Source organism: Phaethon aethereus (genome assembly GCF_964289735.1).
Source record: "Phaethon aethereus genome assembly, chromosome: 4".
NCBI classification, from domain to species: Eukaryota; Metazoa; Chordata; class Aves; order Phaethontiformes; family Phaethontidae; genus Phaethon; species Phaethon aethereus.
The window spans coordinates 68543217-68564014 of NC_138578.1; the positions used below are offsets into that span (position 1 = coordinate 68543217).

The 20798-nt window shown below is 38.3% G+C and overlaps 1 protein-coding gene across 1 annotated transcript in view; it reads right to left on the bottom strand.

The window, feature by feature from the left end:
• Positions 1–12288, bottom strand: part of CC2D2A (coiled-coil and C2 domain containing 2A) — a gene marked incomplete at both ends in the record, with an annotated part of 66349 nt that extends 54061 nt beyond the window's left edge. The window contains 4 exons of the mRNA XM_081998918.1: positions 55–156; positions 2026–2124; positions 2648–2736; positions 12024–12288. Of these exons, the coding sequence (XP_081855044.1) occupies positions 55–156; positions 2026–2124; positions 2648–2736; positions 12024–12288 (555 nt within the window). The remainder of the gene's footprint in view (positions 1–54; positions 157–2025; positions 2125–2647; positions 2737–12023) is intronic.
• Positions 12289–20798: the final 8510 nt, after the last annotated feature.

Consider the following 20798-nt stretch of genomic DNA (forward strand, 5'->3'; position numbering starts at 1 on the left):
TAAAGTTTAAATGAAATTAATATCAATTATTGAAATGAAGGAATTGGTACTTACTGTTGTCTTTTGCTTAAGCTTTTTTACAGAATCACAAAACTTTATTTTTGATGGTAAGTGGGATTCATCCTCTTGCATCTCCTTAAATTTATCATTATCAGACTGCATAAAAATATATACGTAAGTTATAGCATGCATTTACTGATCCATAAAAAAAATAAAGACAAATAGCTGTATGCAGAGATTAGAAAATGCATATTCACAGAAAAAAACCCCAGAAACAAAAACCCACAGTCACTGTGGTAATAATTATACTGATTTTATATTTATTTTAAAAGGGTACATCTAATTATTACTTCACTCCTTTCTCCTCTGGGTCAAGAAATAGACTGCAGAGTATCAAGAAATGGTTCATTGCATAAATGTTTGTTGCTGATGAGATCATTGTTTCTGCACTCTCGAACACAAGCAACCACATGCTCACCTCTGCATGGGGGAGAAATGGGGTAGCAAATGCAAAATCTTCCCATCTACAAATGAGAGGCTGACAGCCCACCCAAGCCGGGCAGCAGCAGTAAGGGTGCTGCTGATACACTGCTGACCTGGGAATGGAACCAAGGAGCTAAGGCCAACTTCTCATGTAGCCCCTGCTGCAATCAGGAAAAAACTATCTGGTATTATTCAAAAAAGGTGGTGTCCATTGCTCGGGTACTTAAGTACAAACTTGATTATTTGTTTTGTTCTCTTTCAAACAATTATTGATAGACTACTCTAAAACTCCATGGATGATACTCTTCCACCTTTTCAAAAAAGGAGGTAGCATGGTTATCCATTTCCATTTTTCTGAAGCCTTATCTGTCCCTACGCACAGATCACTGTAAACATCACTGGTTCTGAGGTTTCTTCAGCAAGTTCACGCAAGTGCTTTTAAGTGATTTTCATGAGGCCCAGCCAACATAAACACATCTAACATTCTATCTGTTTTTCCTCCTTGTGGCCTGAATTCTTAGATTAAAGGAAGACATTTCTCAAGTTTACATCTAGTCAACCTAAACTTCAAAATAATAGCAAAAATAAAACATCAAGCCCTGGCAATCAGACAGCCACTTGCTTAACAACAAAACAATACTTCGTATGTGTGCAGAGAAGTACAGGAAACAAAACCAACACATGGAAGGTTTCAGATCTACTTTATATGAAATTAGTAACCAACTCATAAGAGTATCAATTCCGTATTTTCCTAATATGAACATATCAAAACAATACTACTTCACTGAAAGCTACGACAATTACTTTTTATAAGAAAACACTGCCAAAACCTCCCCACAACCTACACGATTAGGTAATTCTCCCCTAGACAAGCAATTTAGCCAGGCTAACTCATACTGTTTGGAATTCCAGATAAAAACGCTACTGCCACATGCTGTTATTTCCTGGGCATACACATTCTTTGGAACAAATTTACTACAGGCAAGCAATCTCTTTCTGAATTCTGAAGAATATCTGGGTGCAAGTTCTGTACAGGCATAGCCTTTGTTATTTTTTTAAAACAAAATTCATTTTCTAACAAAGAACACGCTTATACTAAAAAACCTGAATATAAAATGGGAACAAGGAAATACAGTACCGTACAATGACATAAAGTTAATATCCAGCCTTTAGCAATTACACTGTGTGAAGTTATATAAAGCTATAATACAATGGTCCTTTCTGTTACAGTAACTTTTAAATACTTTAAGGCATCTTAAGCAACAGAAGTCATGAACCTGTAAATGACAAGTTTCACATGATGGCTATACTATAATGAAAGCAAATGATTGTTGTTAAATATGTACATTAAAAGCAATAAACAGAAATGTTCCTTCCTGGTTCAGGAAAGTTCCTGAATACTAATTCAACCATTGGTATAATTTTGATCCCATTAAAACAAATGAAATTGATCTTCAAGACTATGTGTAGTCTTTGATTTATTTAATGTTTCACATTCATTTTCTCATTATCAGAATAGCAAGACCCAATGCACCTTCTTACCACTTTATCCCGTCCGACTTCCGTCTTCCTTTCTCTGATGCTTTTTAAACACCTGGGTCGTGGACTAGAGCCTTGCAATAAATTACTTTCTGCTCTTGACTAAGCAAATAAGCAAACAAAAAAAAATATGCTTAGCTATAACAGAAATACAGTAAGTCCAAAGCTACAATAAATCCCAGGAACTCAACAACTAATGCATGTTTGTGTTAGGGACAGAATCTTCTAACTATATAATCAGCTTAAGTGATTTTACAGACCTAGATGTTAATACTCCTTATTAAACTGCACAGTAAACTTACAAGGAAATCCACTGATTTCAAAATAGTGTAAGATATTTTTTTTTTCACAAAAACACAGAAGGATCTTGTAATGATTGTATCATTTGAATTATAAAACAATGACAACTTTTTTACTATTACAAATAAATTAAACTTTAGAAAAAATACAGCAATAGAAATACACTGGAAAATAACTGTACTGATGAACAGAGTATTATTTCAGCATTAGAAACAAAAAAGCAGATATCTCAATTCAGATTCACATAGCACTAAGCAAACAAAATGAAGTGGGTGGTACTTATAAGATTAAAGTTAACTAAACAGGACTTCTGAAGGATTCTCACCCTTGCCGCTTTTAGTTTCTCTCTCATTCGCTCCCTAACAGAAAATTCTGCAAAGTCTGTCCTCGATGTAGAAGGAACCGGTGGCAAGTCTGAAACAGAGTAAAAACATGGTAACATGTTTAAATTAAGTATTTTCTGAAAGAAACTTTAAATTATGTAAAATAAAACCATATATACCATACAGAGTCCAATATTCCAACAGAAAGAATTTGCATGAGAAAATGTGAAGAAATCCAACATTTTTTTTAATTCAGATGTTACAATCACTTAAATGCCTTTAGCTGTGATGCATCTACCTTTCATTATTGAAACAAAGGTCTGAGACAAGGAAGAAGGTTTTAATATGTAAAATCAATCAAATCTGAGTTTTGTAAATTTCCTTTTGTATGTGAGGATTGTGTAAGATAAACTACCATGGACAACTTCTTTTATCTTGACCAAGTAACTGTCTGGAACCGATAAGAACCAGTACAATGTTAAAATACAAGCTAAGCAAGTAGATAAGTGTTCCTCTGGAGGACAGACAAGTTAAGGGGACTAAGTACTGCAAAAACCCACCAGAGGACCACCAACTCATTTAACAGTGGATGCGTCAGGGACGTTTGAGTATGTTAAACATTTCTCGGAAATGTCATGAATATGCTAACAATTACAATGACTATGAATGTATGTACTCTATATAATTCAGATGCTGGTAACACGAGGCACGCATGTTAGGAGGAGATATCCCCCAGGCGTTCAGAGCTGTAATAAAGGTGTCTGCTTAATAACACTTTGATGTTATTAAGTTTGAATTTCTTAAATTTGAATTTCTTTGAATCATTATACACTATGAACCACCTTAAATAAAGCAAATACACGCTATTTTTTCTATTAAAAATACATAAAGAATTACCTGGCATTTTATAAGCTGTTAGCCAGAGTTGTGTAGATCTAGTTTTGAATGCTGATGTGCTCTAAATCCTGATACTGGCATGATTGGAACAGTAAAGAATTTACAGACTTGCTTCCTTTTTCAGCTTAGAGCTACCTTCTTTTTGTAGTGACAAAATACTACTTTCTCCAGCAGTGTTTTTGTACTATAGCTCTAGTACAATCAAGAGAGTAAGATGCATTTTGCCCTGTCCCATGTATGACTGAGAGCATCATCAAGGAACTTCCCATTTCACACAGAAGCTAAGTTCAGCTTTACTTGTGCTACCCCTCTGGAATCAACAAATCACCTCCTCCAAGCTCAAGAGCAGTCTGTCCCCATACTAAGGAAGTCAAGCAAGACTCTTAGGTGGCTACATGGATGAACTAACTCAACTCACACATAAAAAGAAAACTTACAAGAGATGTAAACAGGGACAAGTGACCTGGGAGGAATGTGACACTGTCCGACCATGCAGGGATGGGCTTAGGAAAGCCAGAGCCGACCTGGACTTGATTCTGGCAATTAATGTGAAGACCAACAAGATGGGATATTACAGGTGTACCAGCAGCAAAAGGAATACTAGGGAAAATGGTTACCTGCTGCTGAATGGGGCAGGGGACCTGGTCACAAGGGACACAGAAAAGACCCAAGTGATCAGTGCTTTCTTCATTTCAGTTTTCACTGCCATCAGGAACACCAGGCCTCAGAGACCATTGGAAGAGCCTGGGGCAGCAAAAACTTACCCTCAGTAGAGGAAGATCGAATAAGGTCACTTTAAACAAACTGCACATATGCAAATCCATGGGCCCTAATGGGATGCTCCCACAAGTGCCAAGGGAGCTGGTCAATGTCACCTCAAGACCACTCTCAGTTATCTTTAAAAGATGATGGTGATGATCAAGGGAGATTCCTGAGGACTGGAAGTGAGCAAACATCACTCCTGTCTTCAAGGAGGAAAATCTGGAGAACTACAGTCTGGTCAGCCTCATCTTGATGCCTAAGAAGATGATGGAGCAAATCATCTTGGAAACCATTGCCAAATATGTTAAGTACAAGATGAAAACTGGGAGTCATCAGCATGGATTTATGCAGGGGAAAAACTTTTAGCTGACCAATGAGACAACCTTCTGTGATGAGATAATTGGGGAGTGGATGAAGAGAAAGCAGCGGATGTTGTTTACCACTGTTTGCTATAACAGCCTTATAGAGAAACTGATGAAATATGGACTACATAAGTAGGTGGACTGAAAATTGGCTGAACTGTTGCACTCAAAGGGTTGTGATCAGTAGCGCTACGTCCAGCTGGAAGCCATCACTAGAGCTGTACCCCTGGGGTTGATTTCAAACAAACAAAAAAAATCACACAACCAACCCTCCAACTCCAAGAACGCATCAAAACTCTACATCCTTTAGGATCAAGTATTCTCTCCTGATCCTGTGAAACATACAAATCTGAGTTTTAGATCAGTGGCATATTTAGATTTTTTGATAGAAAGTAAATACCAGGTTTTGACACTGACTTGTGTAATCATGTAATTATGGAAAAGGGGAATTACTGTTTGTTGCAGCTTTTGAATTGCTGCTCCCCAGAAGCCCAGGCTTTTCTTCCATAATTAAAACTGAATGAGAATGCTTCTTTAATAATCAAACTTATCAGGGCCTCCTTTTCCTTTCAAGGACTGAAGGACTTTGAAGGACTCCTCCTTATCTTCCACATATCAGATCCTCTTAGATTATGATTTCTTCAGGTAGATTCAGTAAATATTAGTAGGATGACCCTGTAGCCTACTACATTCCCTGATACCTAAATAAAAAGAATGAATAATTATCCAGTTGTTTATAGAGAAGCTACAGTCTTGGGGTCAGAAATACAAAGAAGTGGATACCTACAAAACCATCCTCTCATTTGTGCACAGATGAAAAACATGTTAAATGCTTTTAAATATAGTTGAGATTGTATGTGTAAGGAAATGGCAACACTTCAGCAGCTTTATATATTAAACACAATTATGGTCATCTTCTGCACAGTATTTTGAGAAGGTACCCATCTCCCTCTCTTGGATTGCACTACTACTGCAAAAGAGTCAAGGTTATGCTCTTTATAAAAAGTCTCCAAAGTATTTTTAGCCGAAAACATAGCTTTACACACCTAATAGCTTAGAAAGTCATCACTTAAGTATTTTTCTTTTTGAAAGACCTGATTAATTTTTTCATCAACAAAACTGATTCTAGCTACATAACTGTCTCCCCATCTGCACAGAACTCTTCAGTCTCACCAGAGCCCTGGAGGTCTTCTGGAAATTCTCAGGAGCTTACTGAAACTTTAACTTTGACAGGTATATGCAATATTAACTTTTTAAAGAGAAATGCTTTACATCCCTTCTTCTACATGGAATCCTCAGATCTTATTTTTTTCCCCTGAACTTTTGTAACTAGCTTTTATTTCCAGAAGGAGCTCCATTGTTCCACACAGAACACACTGGCCCTTTCACTTGAACAACTGTAAGATGATTAGCAGGAGAAAACTGTAGCTCTTTTCGCACATGTGCTTTGTGGTGCATGGTGCTTTTCTTTCTTTAATTTTTAATCTGTGAACACATGACATTCTAGGTAAATAAATTTTTCTAGTTATCTCCACTTACAGAATTATATTACTTGTCAGTTCTTTGAGCCAAATGCTGACTTGTTCTTTGCCTTCACCGAAGAACATTGTTTGCCAAGGTCTAAGTAAAGGGTGGTTTCAGGTTTATATAAGGCATTACATTCATGAAAAGGAGATAAAACAGCAAAGGCTAAGAGCTTAGAAGTGTTAATGTCACACAACATATATCACATTATGGCTGATTCAATATTATTCCAAGAGCTTTACTGGCAGCAGCAAATACTGTATGTTGAATATACAACTTAAACATTTAAAGGCTACCTACCACACCAAAGTCAAAGTGCAATCTAATGTCTAGGATGACCTTAATCCACTTGTCATTTATAAAAGAAAAATACATTAAGATAAACTCCACTAATACTGACTCTACTCAGAAACATCAAAAGATTTCAGAGAAGCCTAATATTTTCAAATTACACAATTTACTGTCTGTATTTGTAAAAAGAAGCATTCATTGTGTTTGGAAACTTTCAAAAGAAAGAACAAGGCACAAAGTGAGTATCACTAGCATGAGACATAAGAGAAAAGCAAGCATCCCATAACCACTTCCTTACCAAGAGGAATACTAGAGACAGAAATAAGCAAGTACTCAGTAGAGACACTGTGAGATGACACACAGAAGAGCCTATTTGCATTTTGTCTTTTCTAACAAGGAAAGCAGTATGAGTAAGAGCAGGGTAAGAATTAATGACAAAACTCATCAGACTGAGCTAATTAAAAAACATCACTGCAGTGTATTCAATAATGAACTGGCTGCAGCAACAATCAGAACTATCTGATTCTGAGAAGTGATGGAAAATGGGCAAGTTCCAAAATCCTGGGCGAGTGTAATTTTTAAGAAATAGGAAAAAGCGAGCTGCAGACACATACGCAAGTCAGTCTACCTTCAACTCTGACTCAGTCCATTTGTAAATATTTAAAAGACAATAAAATATTAAGCAACAGAAGGCCTAGATTAGCCAAGACCAAGACCTATCAAGTCCATTTAATGTTTTTCAACATATATTCTACCCATTCTTATGAATAATGGAAAAAGCATACATCTCAACTGTTGGAGTTTGCCTCATAGAAAGCATCTCTCAGTAGGCAAGATTTTGATCAAATCACGGGGCGGGGCAGAGGGAAGGGAGTGCATGCAAGTCGCTGGAAAGCCACATTTAAACAGATAAGCAAGTAACAGTTAATAAATTCAAACCCGATACTGAGTTGGTATTTTCAAGGTCTGCCTCAGTCTAATGCCTTTAAAACATTTATTAATAGTTTGAATGATAGAATAATGTCTATCTGTGCATAAAACATGCAGGCAAGAACTGTCAGAAGTCACATTTGATCAAAGACTGACTTTGAAGAGTTTTTGGAATGCAGAAAAAACTTGGAACATCTTTTACAACTTCAAGTCCACAAAAGGTTGCTGCACACAGAAAGGCTCTCTGTGTCTGCTGGAAATGGAAATGACAGACTTTAATTGCAATAAGGAAGTTGGCTGCACACTGGAAAAGCTTTTTAACTTTTGGGGTATTCTAGAATTGGAATAGAGTCCCTTAAATAGTTATGGAATCTTCACTGGCCCAAGTTTTTAAGTTAAAAAATAACAACAACAAAAACAACGACGACCATAACAAAATAAAACCAACAAACCCCCCCAAAACAACCCAACCAACCAAAAAACCCCCACCAAAACCAGGTATCAAGACTTAAATAGAGTTGAAATGACTTAAGGGGAGAAGCTGGTCTAAGTTACCTTTTGATTTCCCTTCTGTGACTTTTTTCTACCATTGTATTCTGTTCAGCTAGCGTGTAAAAGCATTCTATTTCATTGGAGCAAATGCTTCATTTAAATTCCATTGTGATAAATAAAAACTAGAAAGCACCAGATTAGAATCTGCTTTTGATCTTCTGAAATTGCTTGTAAACATTTCCAGAAAAGCCAAGTTAAAGTGAACAGTGTAAACATGCAAAATTAGTGCAGAAACAAACTGCCACTACTTTAAGCACCTCTTAAAGCATCAGAACTGATGCTCTGTATGCAGAACTCTTTGTGCATGAATCAGTTCCTTGTGACAACAGGGGAATTATCCTTTCTACACATAGTGAAAAACATTTTAAGGCTTTAATAGTTGCAGTAAAATTAATTTAATGCATCAATTATTGTGGGATCCTGTGGTTCCTTGAAAAAAGGACCACATAAAAATATTTTTGTTACTTATTTCTCTATACATATACTTTTGTTACTTATTTCTCTGTACTGTATACAGTTACTCTGTACACTTTTGTTCTGCTCATGTGAATGAGCTCTACTTCCAACTAAATTGTGCTTAACTTCAAAATATACTTTTGAAGTGAAAGAATAAGACTGATACCCATGAGAGCACTATTTTGCAGGATCACCATTACAGGCCTGTATCAAAAAATTTCACACCATATTTTACATTGGAAGTGTCATTATCCTACAGTGGCTCCATATTTTACTTCAGGCAGATCTAATAAGCTCACTGGATAGTCAAACTGAAATTAAGCCAAACCTGAAAGAGAACCTGAAAACGTCATCTAATAAGTTTCTCCCTTGATTTCACCTGTACTCAGAGGAGCCCAAACCCACTAGGTCTGTGTGACACAGACCCAGAACTGCTGCACGTATCTCGGCACCAATCCTGTATCTGAACGGGATGCAGAAACCAGGCACGAGGAAAAGCAGAGACAGACATTTATGCTGTGACCTAGCATCAGTTACCTGAAAGAAAACAGGGAATGGTAACTTCCAGCACAGGTCCTAGAAACACTTCTGTATTTTTCATGGATACAACCATTGCATAAATGCATAGTAAGACACTCCAGAAACTGCAACCAAATAACAATATAAATTCAAAAAACCCAACACTGAAGAAAAAGATTTCGTAACACTGCAGTTTTGGTGGTTTCACAAAGGAATAACTATCAGACATGGGCTTTTTATTTAAAGCAATTATTCTTTTGCAACTCTTATTTATTAGTCTGACTAGTGGACTGACATATAGACAAGACTTTCCATTTAAGAAAGGCGCACACATAATTAGATTATAGTAAAATAAATTTCTGCAAACAGACTGCATTAAAAAAATAGTAGAGACTGACTGAACACTTGAAAGACTAGTAGGGACAAATGGAGACTATGATGAATATGAAGTGAAGAAATAGTTGACGGCTATGTTTCAAGATAAGTTTGGCATAGTGGGACTAGAATGAGAAAATAATCATGCCGCATAGTAGGACTAGAATGAGAAAATAATCATGCCATGCTAGCATAAAATAAACCAAGTATTTGAGGGACATCACAAACTGATAATTCCACAAACATTAACTACTTCCCACTTGTGTTAAAATACAGTTCCCTTTTCATAGAAAGGGGGGGTGTGTTTTGGGTGGGTGTATTTTTAAACACCACAAATTTAACAAAAACAATGAACAAATTGGTGACAACCACAACAAACTAAAAAGGCCTAGAAATAGAGGCAATGTATTATCACACGCACTAAAGCAAAACCAAAGCAAGGCAGTAGAGGAAATAGTCTATGCAGAATTTTTCAACAGCACCTGGAAAATGGAGGGGTTTGTTACATTTTGTTATTTTTTAAATGGTTAGTTATCACTTGGCAAGAAAACAATTAGCAGAAATTCATACACAGATCATCAGCCTAATAAAGGCAGTGAGGGACTGAAAAGAAACCTACTTTTACTTTATGACTGGGCAACACAATAGTAAAGGTCAGTGTGAGCATACATCAAAAGCCTAATGTATAGAAGATGCAGGGGGGTTGGACTGGATGACGTCTAAAGGCCCCTTCCAACCCAAACCATTCCATGATTCTATGGAAACTTGAATTATTTATCAATCTGTCAGAAAGTATTCCAGGGGGTGGAGGGTGTGTTGGAATAAGTTTTGGATAGATGCATGAAGACTTCAGCTCAAAGTGCAGTCTGTCTCAAAATTTAACATATAATTAAACAACAAAAAAAAAATCAGCTGGATAAATTATACTGCAATTAACTAAACCAGTAATACAGTCTATTCAGAATGCCATATGCAGTACTTTTCACTCGATCATACGAAATTAGTAGAATTATAGGGATTTCAGAAGCAGCAACAAGAACAGGTAACATAGCAAAATACAAAACCAACACTTTGTGACATAAGCAAACTAATGACTACTTTTCTTCTCAGAGTACTGCTGTGCTGTTCTATTTATTCTTGGAAAATGAGCTTCTGTAAAAGAAAATAACCATCACTAGAGGGTGTCTCTTGATTTCCCCATGCAATCAATTCTGAAAACTGTTTGGAATCCATCTGTCAAGAGCGTATCACTTCCTAGCACAAGCTGGCACAGTGAGACTCAAAAAGCATTCAAAAGAAAAGTATGTAGAACCTGAAAGAGCTGGAAACATCCCTAGGTTGTAGATGTCTGTAATAAACACCATATTTTGCTAAAATAAGTTTAAGCATAAATTTTATTTTGATAAACCTTGATATTGATGAAAAACTAAACACCTTACATGTCACTGGATTTTCATTGTATTCACCTCTTAATACTCTGTTCTTAATTAGCTCTTTTATGCATCCTATTTGGGTAAACACATAAAACCATGCAGTAAGATTCACAACATTAATGTTGTCCAAAGTATTTAACAGTATTATTGCAGAGATTCTGCCGAAGAAATTGAAGATTTGTTTTCGAGTACCAACAACCTCCATTCTTTCCAAGCCTGCAGTTAGACGCTCACTTCTAACAGCTTCTCACTACATCACGCTCTTGCATTCTCCTACTTTGTAAGTAAAGAGTATTTCATGCGTGACAGTTAAAACAGCCCATCAGTAAATACGTACACCCTGGTTGGTGTACCTTCCTCTCTCCATCACATCCATGAGTAACAGTTCAAGGACAAAACATGAGGTTCACATTCAGATATGTAAATACTGCACGCCTACAGAAACGCTTTTGAAAAAAGTGTTGTGTCTTTTATTGTGAACATTTCATCAGTGTCCTGGTTTCAGCCAGGATAGAGCTGGTTTTCTTCACAGAAGCCAGTGTGAGACTGTGTTTTGGATTTGGGATGAGGAACTGTTGATAATGTGCTGATGTTTTGGGTTGTTGCTGAGCAGTCAAGGACAGTCCAGCTTCTCGTGCTGGCCGGCCAGCGAGCAGGCTGGGGGTGCACGGGGAGCTGGGAGGGGACACAGCCAGGACAGCTGACCCAGACTGGCCAAAGAGATATTCCCTACCATACGACGTCATGCCCAGTACATAAACTGGAGTTGGCCGGGGGGCGGAAATCGCTGCTCGGGGACGGGCTGTCGATCACGGGGTGGTGAGCAATTGCTGTATTGGGCATCACTTGTTCTTGTACATTCCTTTGTTGGTATTATCATTGTTGTTCCCTTCTTTCTTTCTGTCCTATTAAACCGTGTTTATCTCAACCCACGAGTTTTTTTTTTTTCCTCAATTCTCTTCCCCGTCCCACTGCGGGAGGGGGAGTGAGCGAGCGGCTGCGTGGTGCTTAGTTGCCGGCTGGGGCTAAACCACGACAATCAGCTACTCCCAATTTAAATGCCATAACAGCATGTCTTTCGAGTGCAGCGCTCTGACTGTACGCATAGTGCTCCAGCACAGGACAGACGGACAGACACCCGCCGCTCCCCCCCCCGCCCGGAGTCGGGGCGAGCCACCCCTCTGCCTCGGGGCCACCGCCCCTCCGGGCACGCGTGGCGCCGGAAGTGCGCCCCGCCCCCGGCTCCGCCCCGCCGCGGCCGTTGGACAGTCACTCACCGCGCAGTGCCTGAGGGGCAGCGCCGGACGGGGCTGCCGCCATGCTGGTGCGGCTCCTTCCCTCTGCCCGCGGCCCGGGGGAACCTACAGCCTCCGGCAGCTGCAGCGGGGCAGAAAGGGAGAAGAACGGTGCATGAGTGAGACAAGAGTGGGGGCCCAGCGCCCGCAGCGGCCGCCGCCGCCAGGACCTCGACCCTCGGGGGGGGGGGGGGGGGGGGGGCACGAGCGCGCATGCGCGCCGCCGCTCGCCGCGCCTTGTGCGCATGCGCGGTAGCCGCGGCGGCCGGCAGGCCTGGGCGCGGGGTGGGAAAGGAGGGGCGGAACGGAGGATGCTCACCGTTTTCCTTCTTCTGTGCCTGCGAGTAGCCAAGGTCTTCCTCAGCCTTTCCACCTGGGCAGGGTCCTCCTCCAGGAACTCCTCCTGTCACGGAGGGAGAGAGCTGTGCTTTGGGGTAGAGCCTGGCCTTGTCCCCAGACCCACCGAGATAATCTCTGGTGTACCAAAACTCCCGATTTAAGCAATTTTCCCCATATATATATATATATATATATATTTCACTGATGCCGTTGGCTGGCTACGGTCCTGACACTGACATTAGCACACACTGCTATTTATTAGTAACACTAAAGCCTACAGACAGCTCTCGAGCATCTTGCCTTATCCTCACGGTTTTATCTCCTCATACCACAAAGAGGTTTTTGGGGTTCGGGCCCCCCCTTCTGACATTTTATTGACGTAGCCATGAGGCACGGTTTAAACATGATCACTTCAAAAGCATTTCTATAGATGAGAAAACAGTAACTTTCTGCTTTTGCAACCTACTCACGAAATATATTTAACCAATAGTTTGAAGACAATTTAGTCAACTAAGTGTTGGATCAATATCTAGAATAAAAAATAGACATTAAAGGTGCCTATTTTACAGCATATAGTATCTATAATTGCAATGTATTGCACAGAAAATAATTATGCAAACCTGCATTAACTAGAAAGCTACTGACTGATCCAGGGTTAACAAAAGCTTTCAAGACACTCTTGACTTTCTTATTTCACTTTTTGCAGTTATATATATAAACGATTCCTATTATTCTCAGTGAAAAACAATTGTACACCATTTTTGTCTCTAACTGGACACTAACCTCCGTGATTATCATCTGGGATTCTTCACTGCGGTTCATCTGGTCAGTGGCTGACACCTGGCTGTCACAAGCAATGCAGGAATTAGTCGTGGAGATACGCTTGAAGATATGCATAATGATCATGAGATACATTCCATGTAACCTTTGCACCCTGAACACTCAAATGACATACCATTTGATATGCAGCCTTAGTACTTAAAAAACCACTTTTTTTTCAGCATGGAATGATTAAAAAGTATATGTAGCCATTTATTTAATTATTCCATATATAGTGAATAATGTGGGCCTGCACGCACTTGTTACTTTGTTTTTTTAATAAAAAACCCACCTACAGTCCATAAAGCCAGCTATAAAATTCAGATCAGAGAGACATGTTCCATGCCTTCCTCCCCCCCCCCCCCTTTCAGCATTGGGCTTGATTGGCTTTTCAACTTTACCAAACTTGGAACCCACTAAATACTTCAGCTTTGTTTACACTAGAAAGTTGCTGTATTTGATTACAAGCATTTAGGAAATTTTTAATTTTTTATCTGTACGACTCTATTAATGGCTACTACTCCTGCAGGCTCCTGTCTCGCTTTACCTTTAATCAACAGGAAAGCAACCTCAGCTGTACTTGTTCCTTGCACAAAGCTTGTGCCAACATGCAAAACCTGAGCGCCAATGTACTGAGCTAATAGACGAAGTAAGTCACAACAGCACAATTTTTTCTGGATTTCAAAATCCCCATGACACAACTCCGGGGAGTGAAACGTGGGGCCTTTTTCGGTACCTAGCTAAATCTCCTTTAGCCAGAGGGCTAACGGAGGCCTACACAGGTCAGCCTTTGTTTCCCCATCACTTCTTTGTACTGGTTATGCACAAGCCCCCGCGTACTCGCCTCAGAAAGTGCTTCCAGCCCAGCCTAGAATGTGAAGAGCGATCTTCATGTTCTTCTTTCTCTCTTAGGAGATGCTGAATAAAAAAAGCAGAAGTAGCAGAGGAGAAGAAACATGGTTATCTCCTGTCTGAGGCTTAGCCCTTACCAGCTACTAGCCCCAAGGATTTTCAGGTTTCTAAATAAGTCTAAACTAGCACAAGGAGCTGAACTTGCCCTAAACAAGTGGTTTTCTTAGACAAATGTGACTATCTCCCAAACCACCTGGGCATTTGCCTCAGCAACACTTCCCTCGGTATCTCACACCAGGGCTAGGGCAGTGTACCCAAAAATGGCAACATTCCCTTGCTGCCAGCAAGGTTCATCAGACACCCTCTTCATAGCACTGCAAGAAGTGGCAGCATTTTTATTGCTTGGGACATAAACCTCTTTTTGGTATCAAGCTTTATGTATAAAATTTAAACAGTCTTTCATAAATGGAGAACACCAGCAACACAGCAGAAGGGCCTTATGGTCGCTTTCTTTAACAGTTTTATAGTATTTCTTGAAGTTAAGTAGTATAGCAGACACTTTAAAATGTAATAAACAACTGGATGCAAGAACTCTAAAGCTCTCCATTAGCTCAGAGGCTGTTTCCAAAGCACTTAACACTGACAACAGAAACACGGTGAAGTTTCTCTCCCTCCTCTGTTTAAAAAAAAAAATAATAATTCCATCAAAAATACCTGGAAAATAGTTTTGAGGATTTTGGATTCTTAAATCTGTCTCATTCATGAAAACAGAATGCAGTGATACTGAAACAGATGGAAAATGTTTGTTTCCTACCTGAGTTTTCTTACACAGCAGCTTTCAGAGTACAGGCAAGAGCCAAGCACAACGTCCCGTCCCCCCAGCAACAAAGCCTCAGCTTTGCGTTTTAAAGAGAAAGAGTCAGATTCTCCTCCTTAAGCCACTAAAACAGTTCCGGAAGACTTCTTTTTTGTAAACAATTTCTTTCACAGTAAAAGGGAAAGTCACGAATAAAGTATGGGGATGTCTCCTGCGGACAGTGATTTCAGACTGAAGTACAATAAGGGTAGTCACTCCTCCTAACTTAAAGTAGCTAACTTTGCTAAATTATCTGACTTAATTTCTGTACACTTCTTCTGTAACTAGAGGAATTTCAGAGTGATTTCTGGTTATAAAACCTTTGCGGCAAGCCTGTATCACTCTGTTGACTAAAGGGAGATGTTAAACCTCTAATTCAGACTATATGCCAACATTCCAGCAAGTAAATTTTTTTTTAGATGAGCTCTGAAAAAAAATGCTTGACATCAGTCATATAGTGTACGGTTAGTAGCCAGTTGTTTTCCAAGTGCTGTCTCTGTTTTCCAATGCATTAACGTACTGGGAAGCTGTATCAAGGGGACAACGATACATTATTCTTTACAGATGACCTTTACAAATCAGCATAAGCCTCAGCAAACTTCTTATTATGTAATTCTATGGAAAAGTAATGGGAAACATAGCAGAATAAAAAAAAGTATAATCTCTCAGCAGCTGTAATTTGAAAAAGACAAGCTTTTTGCCACACCAAGATTAAAAAATGTATCAGTAAATGTTCTTAGTCAGGAGAGGGCGGATTGTGAAACCAAAGTAAGACAAATCATAACTTTATAAAGAAATTATCAATATACTTGAATACTTCCATAGCAGAAAAAAGGGTATGAAGGCTTCGTTAAGGTTGTTCTAGAGATTGATTAAAGGGAAATACAATCCTTAAACCCTGGTTAGAGAAACAGTGGAGGGATGGGTTATCTGCTTGTTAAATGCCCGCAACCAGCTTGGATAGATACTAGCAATGGCAGAAATGTGAGCACTATCAGATGTTTGTAGAAATGTGAATTGTCTTATATAGAATTCCTAATTTTTATAGGTACAAAGCAATTTATAGTTTTCCTATCAAATCTGGAGAGGGGTCTCTTCTGCTGCACTGAATTGTTAACAAAGTAATTTCTTATGTTAACATACATGTTAGTATCTTTAGTACAATCAGAATAGACAATGTTGCTGATACTAAATGGAGTTGTTATTAGACCTATTTATAATTACCTTTATATAAACAGTCTGTATAACATCGGAAGGTCTGTTACTGCAAAGTTTTAGTAGCTGTAATCATGTGAAAAGAGGTGGCTAAATTGTTTCCCATTTCTGAATACTGTTGTCAGAAGGAGATCATGGGAAGAAGTAAACAGTCACAGTAGATAAAATGATTGGGAGTATGCATTTTTAATTGCTAAAAAAGGGACTGTCACAGCTAGAAGGCTCCTGACATGACAACAGCTTTCAAGAATGGGAAAGAAATTTAATCAGGGGACAGGTTTCTTAGGGTAACGTGTACAGCACACAATCTCTGTTATCTGCTAAATCTCACCATATGTGGGACTGTGGAAATGATCTGGTGGGTGAACCTTAACACAAAGTTTTGGCAAGGACTCAGGTTCAGCATCTTGTTTTGCTAATAAGGCTGTGTCCCAACAATATATTCCAATCTCAGAAACAGTTGTACAATCAGTTTAAATGACAGACAAGTATGAACAGCGTTATGTAAGGAACATTACTATAATACCCTAAAGGAGCAATGCGGGACCTTTGCTTAACAGGATGGAAAGCTGCTTAAAAACACGTCAGTACAATAACTCTACTCACAGGAGACACACAGAATTCAAACCACTTATATTTCCTGGGGCGGAGAACAACTCATTTCTCTCGGTCAGCATTATAAAAAGGAAGGCAAGCCCAATGTCACTGGTTACACTGGCCAGCCCATTTAGTGCTCCAAGTAAGGTGACGCGAGCAGCTCTGCTCTGTTAGATGTGACACTGGCACTCTGGGGCTTAAACTCTTGTTTTGTCGGTGATGGTCAGGGATGGCTTTTAGCACAGGCAGGGTAGGCGGGCAGCTTGTAGTGACCACGGTGCAGGTTGCCCCAGGACCCCGCAGGCTAAGGGGTCACAGACCCCAAGTTCGGTGTTAAAAGAGTTTTTAAATAAATAATGGACAATGAACGATAGAGTTTATTCTGAGGCTTTGAGGATAATGTAAGGTTCAGATTGCCATATATGCCTCTTTTTACCTGCCTAGTATCAAAGCCAAAACTTGTAAAAACAAATTAAAACAGAAGCGAAACTGCAAATCTTACAAGCCCTGTAGAACATTTACAGAAGAGCAGTATGTGTTGCTGTGCTCTTGGGACAGGAATTTCAAGTACTATGTGCAACTGTACAGTGATCCCAGGTTCAGGGAGGTTACAGACAAGGAAGAAAAAGCTCCGCTCATCTTGACTACTTTGAACTGATTGCACCTTCCTCCAACATGACAGAAATCACTAACAGAATTTCCTGAAATTTGTCACATGTGGTTTAGAAATCCATCTTCACGTACCAGAACATCTGACAGAGGGTGGGTGAACACAGGTGGTGTGTGGAAGGGACATCAGCAACAGTGGTAGGCAAGTTTTCAGATGATTAAAGAGATTGTTCTGCAACTTAAAAATTTTGAATCCTTTCCACTGCCTTCCAAGCCTAAGGATAACACTTTGTTGAAAGTAAAGAAAGAAAAGGGACTGCTGGTACATTTCCTTCATATAATTCACTCATTTCTAGAAATTCCATCTGCTTCTTGCTAAAAATTTGCTCTAGAGCCTGCTGAGAATCGTAGTTCATTTACATTTTTCAGTAATTCAGTATTTTTTGTCCCTTTGTTAACATGACATAAACAAGGCTATTCCTTCACAGAGATGATTTTACAAGTACTGCGTTGTGTTTTGTATTGTGTTTAGGATTTTGACAGGTGCTTTAAATTTGAAAAGAAACAAAATTACGATTTTTTTGGTGTTAGTAGAAACAGTTCACGATACATTTAGGTTTTCTACACATAAAATTAAGTACTCTTAAAAGTCAATATTTTATATATACTTAAGTGTGTTGAATTTGGAGGCATGAGAGAATTATCTAGCCCACCTTAATATACTGTGATTTTTTTCTGGCAGACAACCAAGTTACTGCAGTTGAAGTTGTCCCAGGAGCAACTTGAGCAGTATTTTACGAAAGGTCTGGCAAGAGGTCACTTCCATCATTATAAGGGTACTTCTGTGTTCTCATCAATCCATATCTCTCTAATTGTGACACATATAAATTGCCAAATTAAATTAAAGTAATTTTTCCACTTAGTGAATTGTTCTGTGAGAGCAGACATCTTATTAAACTTTTGCCATCTCAAAGTTAAAGGCTAACCTACGTTAGTAGTGTAGACACAGGTAATGTGAAGAGACAGGTACCTCCTGATTCCTTTCTTAAAAGAGGTGTCTAATACAGTGTCATCCAGACAGAGATTTACCCCACCTATTTGTTTGCATTGATGACAGGAGAGCTAACAACCAATTTAGCCTAGGCAATGACCTCTGAGCTTCCGGAGATTAAAGCCAGGTAAAAAAAAATTTATACTAATACTTGCTGCTGCAGGAACAATCTGCATAGAGGAAAAATCTCCTTACACTTCTTCCAGCAGGTCGCTGCTGGATCTTACTGAAGTAATTATATTCAGAATTGAGGGATGTAAGCCAAATGCCAAATAATCTAAGACACCTTTTTATTTGTATATATTTACTATTAAAAATATATGTATAATATGTCCAATTAATTTTTCTTTTGCTTTAGGTAGTAACTTTCATGAATTGATCTGATATATGCAGCTAGGACAAAACCAAATACCAGAGACCAAGAATTTCATGAGAGTACTTGGAAATTTCTTCATGCCATTGTGAGGAAGGATCATGCCTTTCAAATTCAGAAATACTGATATAATTTTATTTTGGAGTGTTGACTTAAATAGTTACAGGGAAGTGAATATAACTTCTAAATGCTCTCTGAGCTGAAGTCTAAATGGTTTATACTGAAAGGAATAAATTGCTTCTTGAAACCAATGTATTACTCATTGAGAAAGATTGTGGTATATTGGTTTCTCAACTCTATTTTTCTCCTGTTTACTTTCATGTATTATTTCTTGGATGGGATTCATCACCTACTGAGATATATATATAAAGTAAACCACATTTTCACATAAAACTGAAGTTCCTACTGACCAAATTGCGTAGTACAGCATCAGTATGGTTATCCTGAGTATGAATTACCTGCCAATGGAGAAGTTAAACAAATTAGTGAAAAGTAAATTATTCAGTAATTGTCTTAGTGAATTAATATGAACTGAACTTAGTGGCTGACCTGTGGAAGATAAATAAAAATAAAGTATTATATGAACTGCATCAACTAATGAAACATACTTCATAGGGAATGAAATAAGCTGTTTGTCAGTTTTATATGTCCTTGCCTATCCCCAAAATACATAAATGTTGTTAGGTAGATTTAAAAAGATTTGAAGAACATAGATCATTTTCTCAGTACTGATATCCATTAGTAACTACTTCCTCATTGTAAAAAATTCTTTAGGACCTATTTCTCCTGAAAAAATTGTGTAAGAGCCTAAACCATACGGACATTAATACTAGGGACAGTAGTGAAGGAAGTGAAGGTATTTATTTGCAGTAACATACTCGTATCAATTTGAAGATGGAGTTTAATGTTTAGTCAGTTTTCTAGGTTAAAAATGTTCCAACAACGGAACATATGATCGACTTCTTCCTTGATGTCACTCTACCAAGTATAAAGAAAGACTGGAAGAGTAAAAGATTGTGGGGAGCTATTCTGTTTCAAATAGCTTTATTTTTTCTTATATGTATTTACATACATGTATCCCAAGTAAATATATATATATATATATCTTACTTATGAATCTCAGGAACACTAATCTTCTTAATATTGTTTGAAGGTTTCCTGGTGGTCTCAGGTTTGTATGAGTTCTTGCAGCCTCGATCAGGAAGCCCAAGAGTTGGTGCTGCAGCAAAGACATGTTTCCTCCTGGGAGTTTCTCCTGGTGATACTAATTTCTCTCTGCTGACTGTAGGCAAAGTCTAGATGACTAGCTTGGTCTGGATGCCTAATTTTATATGGCACTGTGGGATGTGTAGAATGATATATATATTGTGTAGAAATCTTTGATTAATTTCAAATTTAGTCCCAAAGAAATTTCGCTCTCTGTTATCCTACAACATCTTGAAATCAAACCAGACCTCCTCAGCTACTGGTGTAAATGGTGGGAAGACTTCAGCTGAAGATACTTTCCATATAAATTAAAATTTGGACAGAGGAATACTCCTAATGAAATATCATATCATCAAAGTTGATCTATTTTCAAGTAAAATAATAGCAATAGCAATGATTTACTTTAGGATAATGCCTTGAGATCCTGAATGAGGGCCAGGACACATGCTACTTTGTATACATATGTTGTCCATACGTGTAGTAAAAAGATTCTTCTTGCCAAAACCTATAGGAATAATTCAACAGAATTATTTATTTTCAACAGTTCATGCCAAAATATAAACTGTTCAAATAGCTACAGAATCCAAATGGGAAAACTTAGGGAAGCTAAAATGACTTTTCTGTGATTGTACAAGCATAAATCTAAAATTATTAAGTAAAGGGAAGCAATAACTCTTGGTTTATTTATTCCCATGATGTCATTTTCCACACAGGTGTGGTAAAAATTCTCTTTCATATTTCATTCATTTTTACAAGATTATTACATGGAAGCAATTTTCTTTTAGTTAGGATTGCAACCAAGAACATTTCAATATAAAGCCCTATTTTTTTCTCTATTCA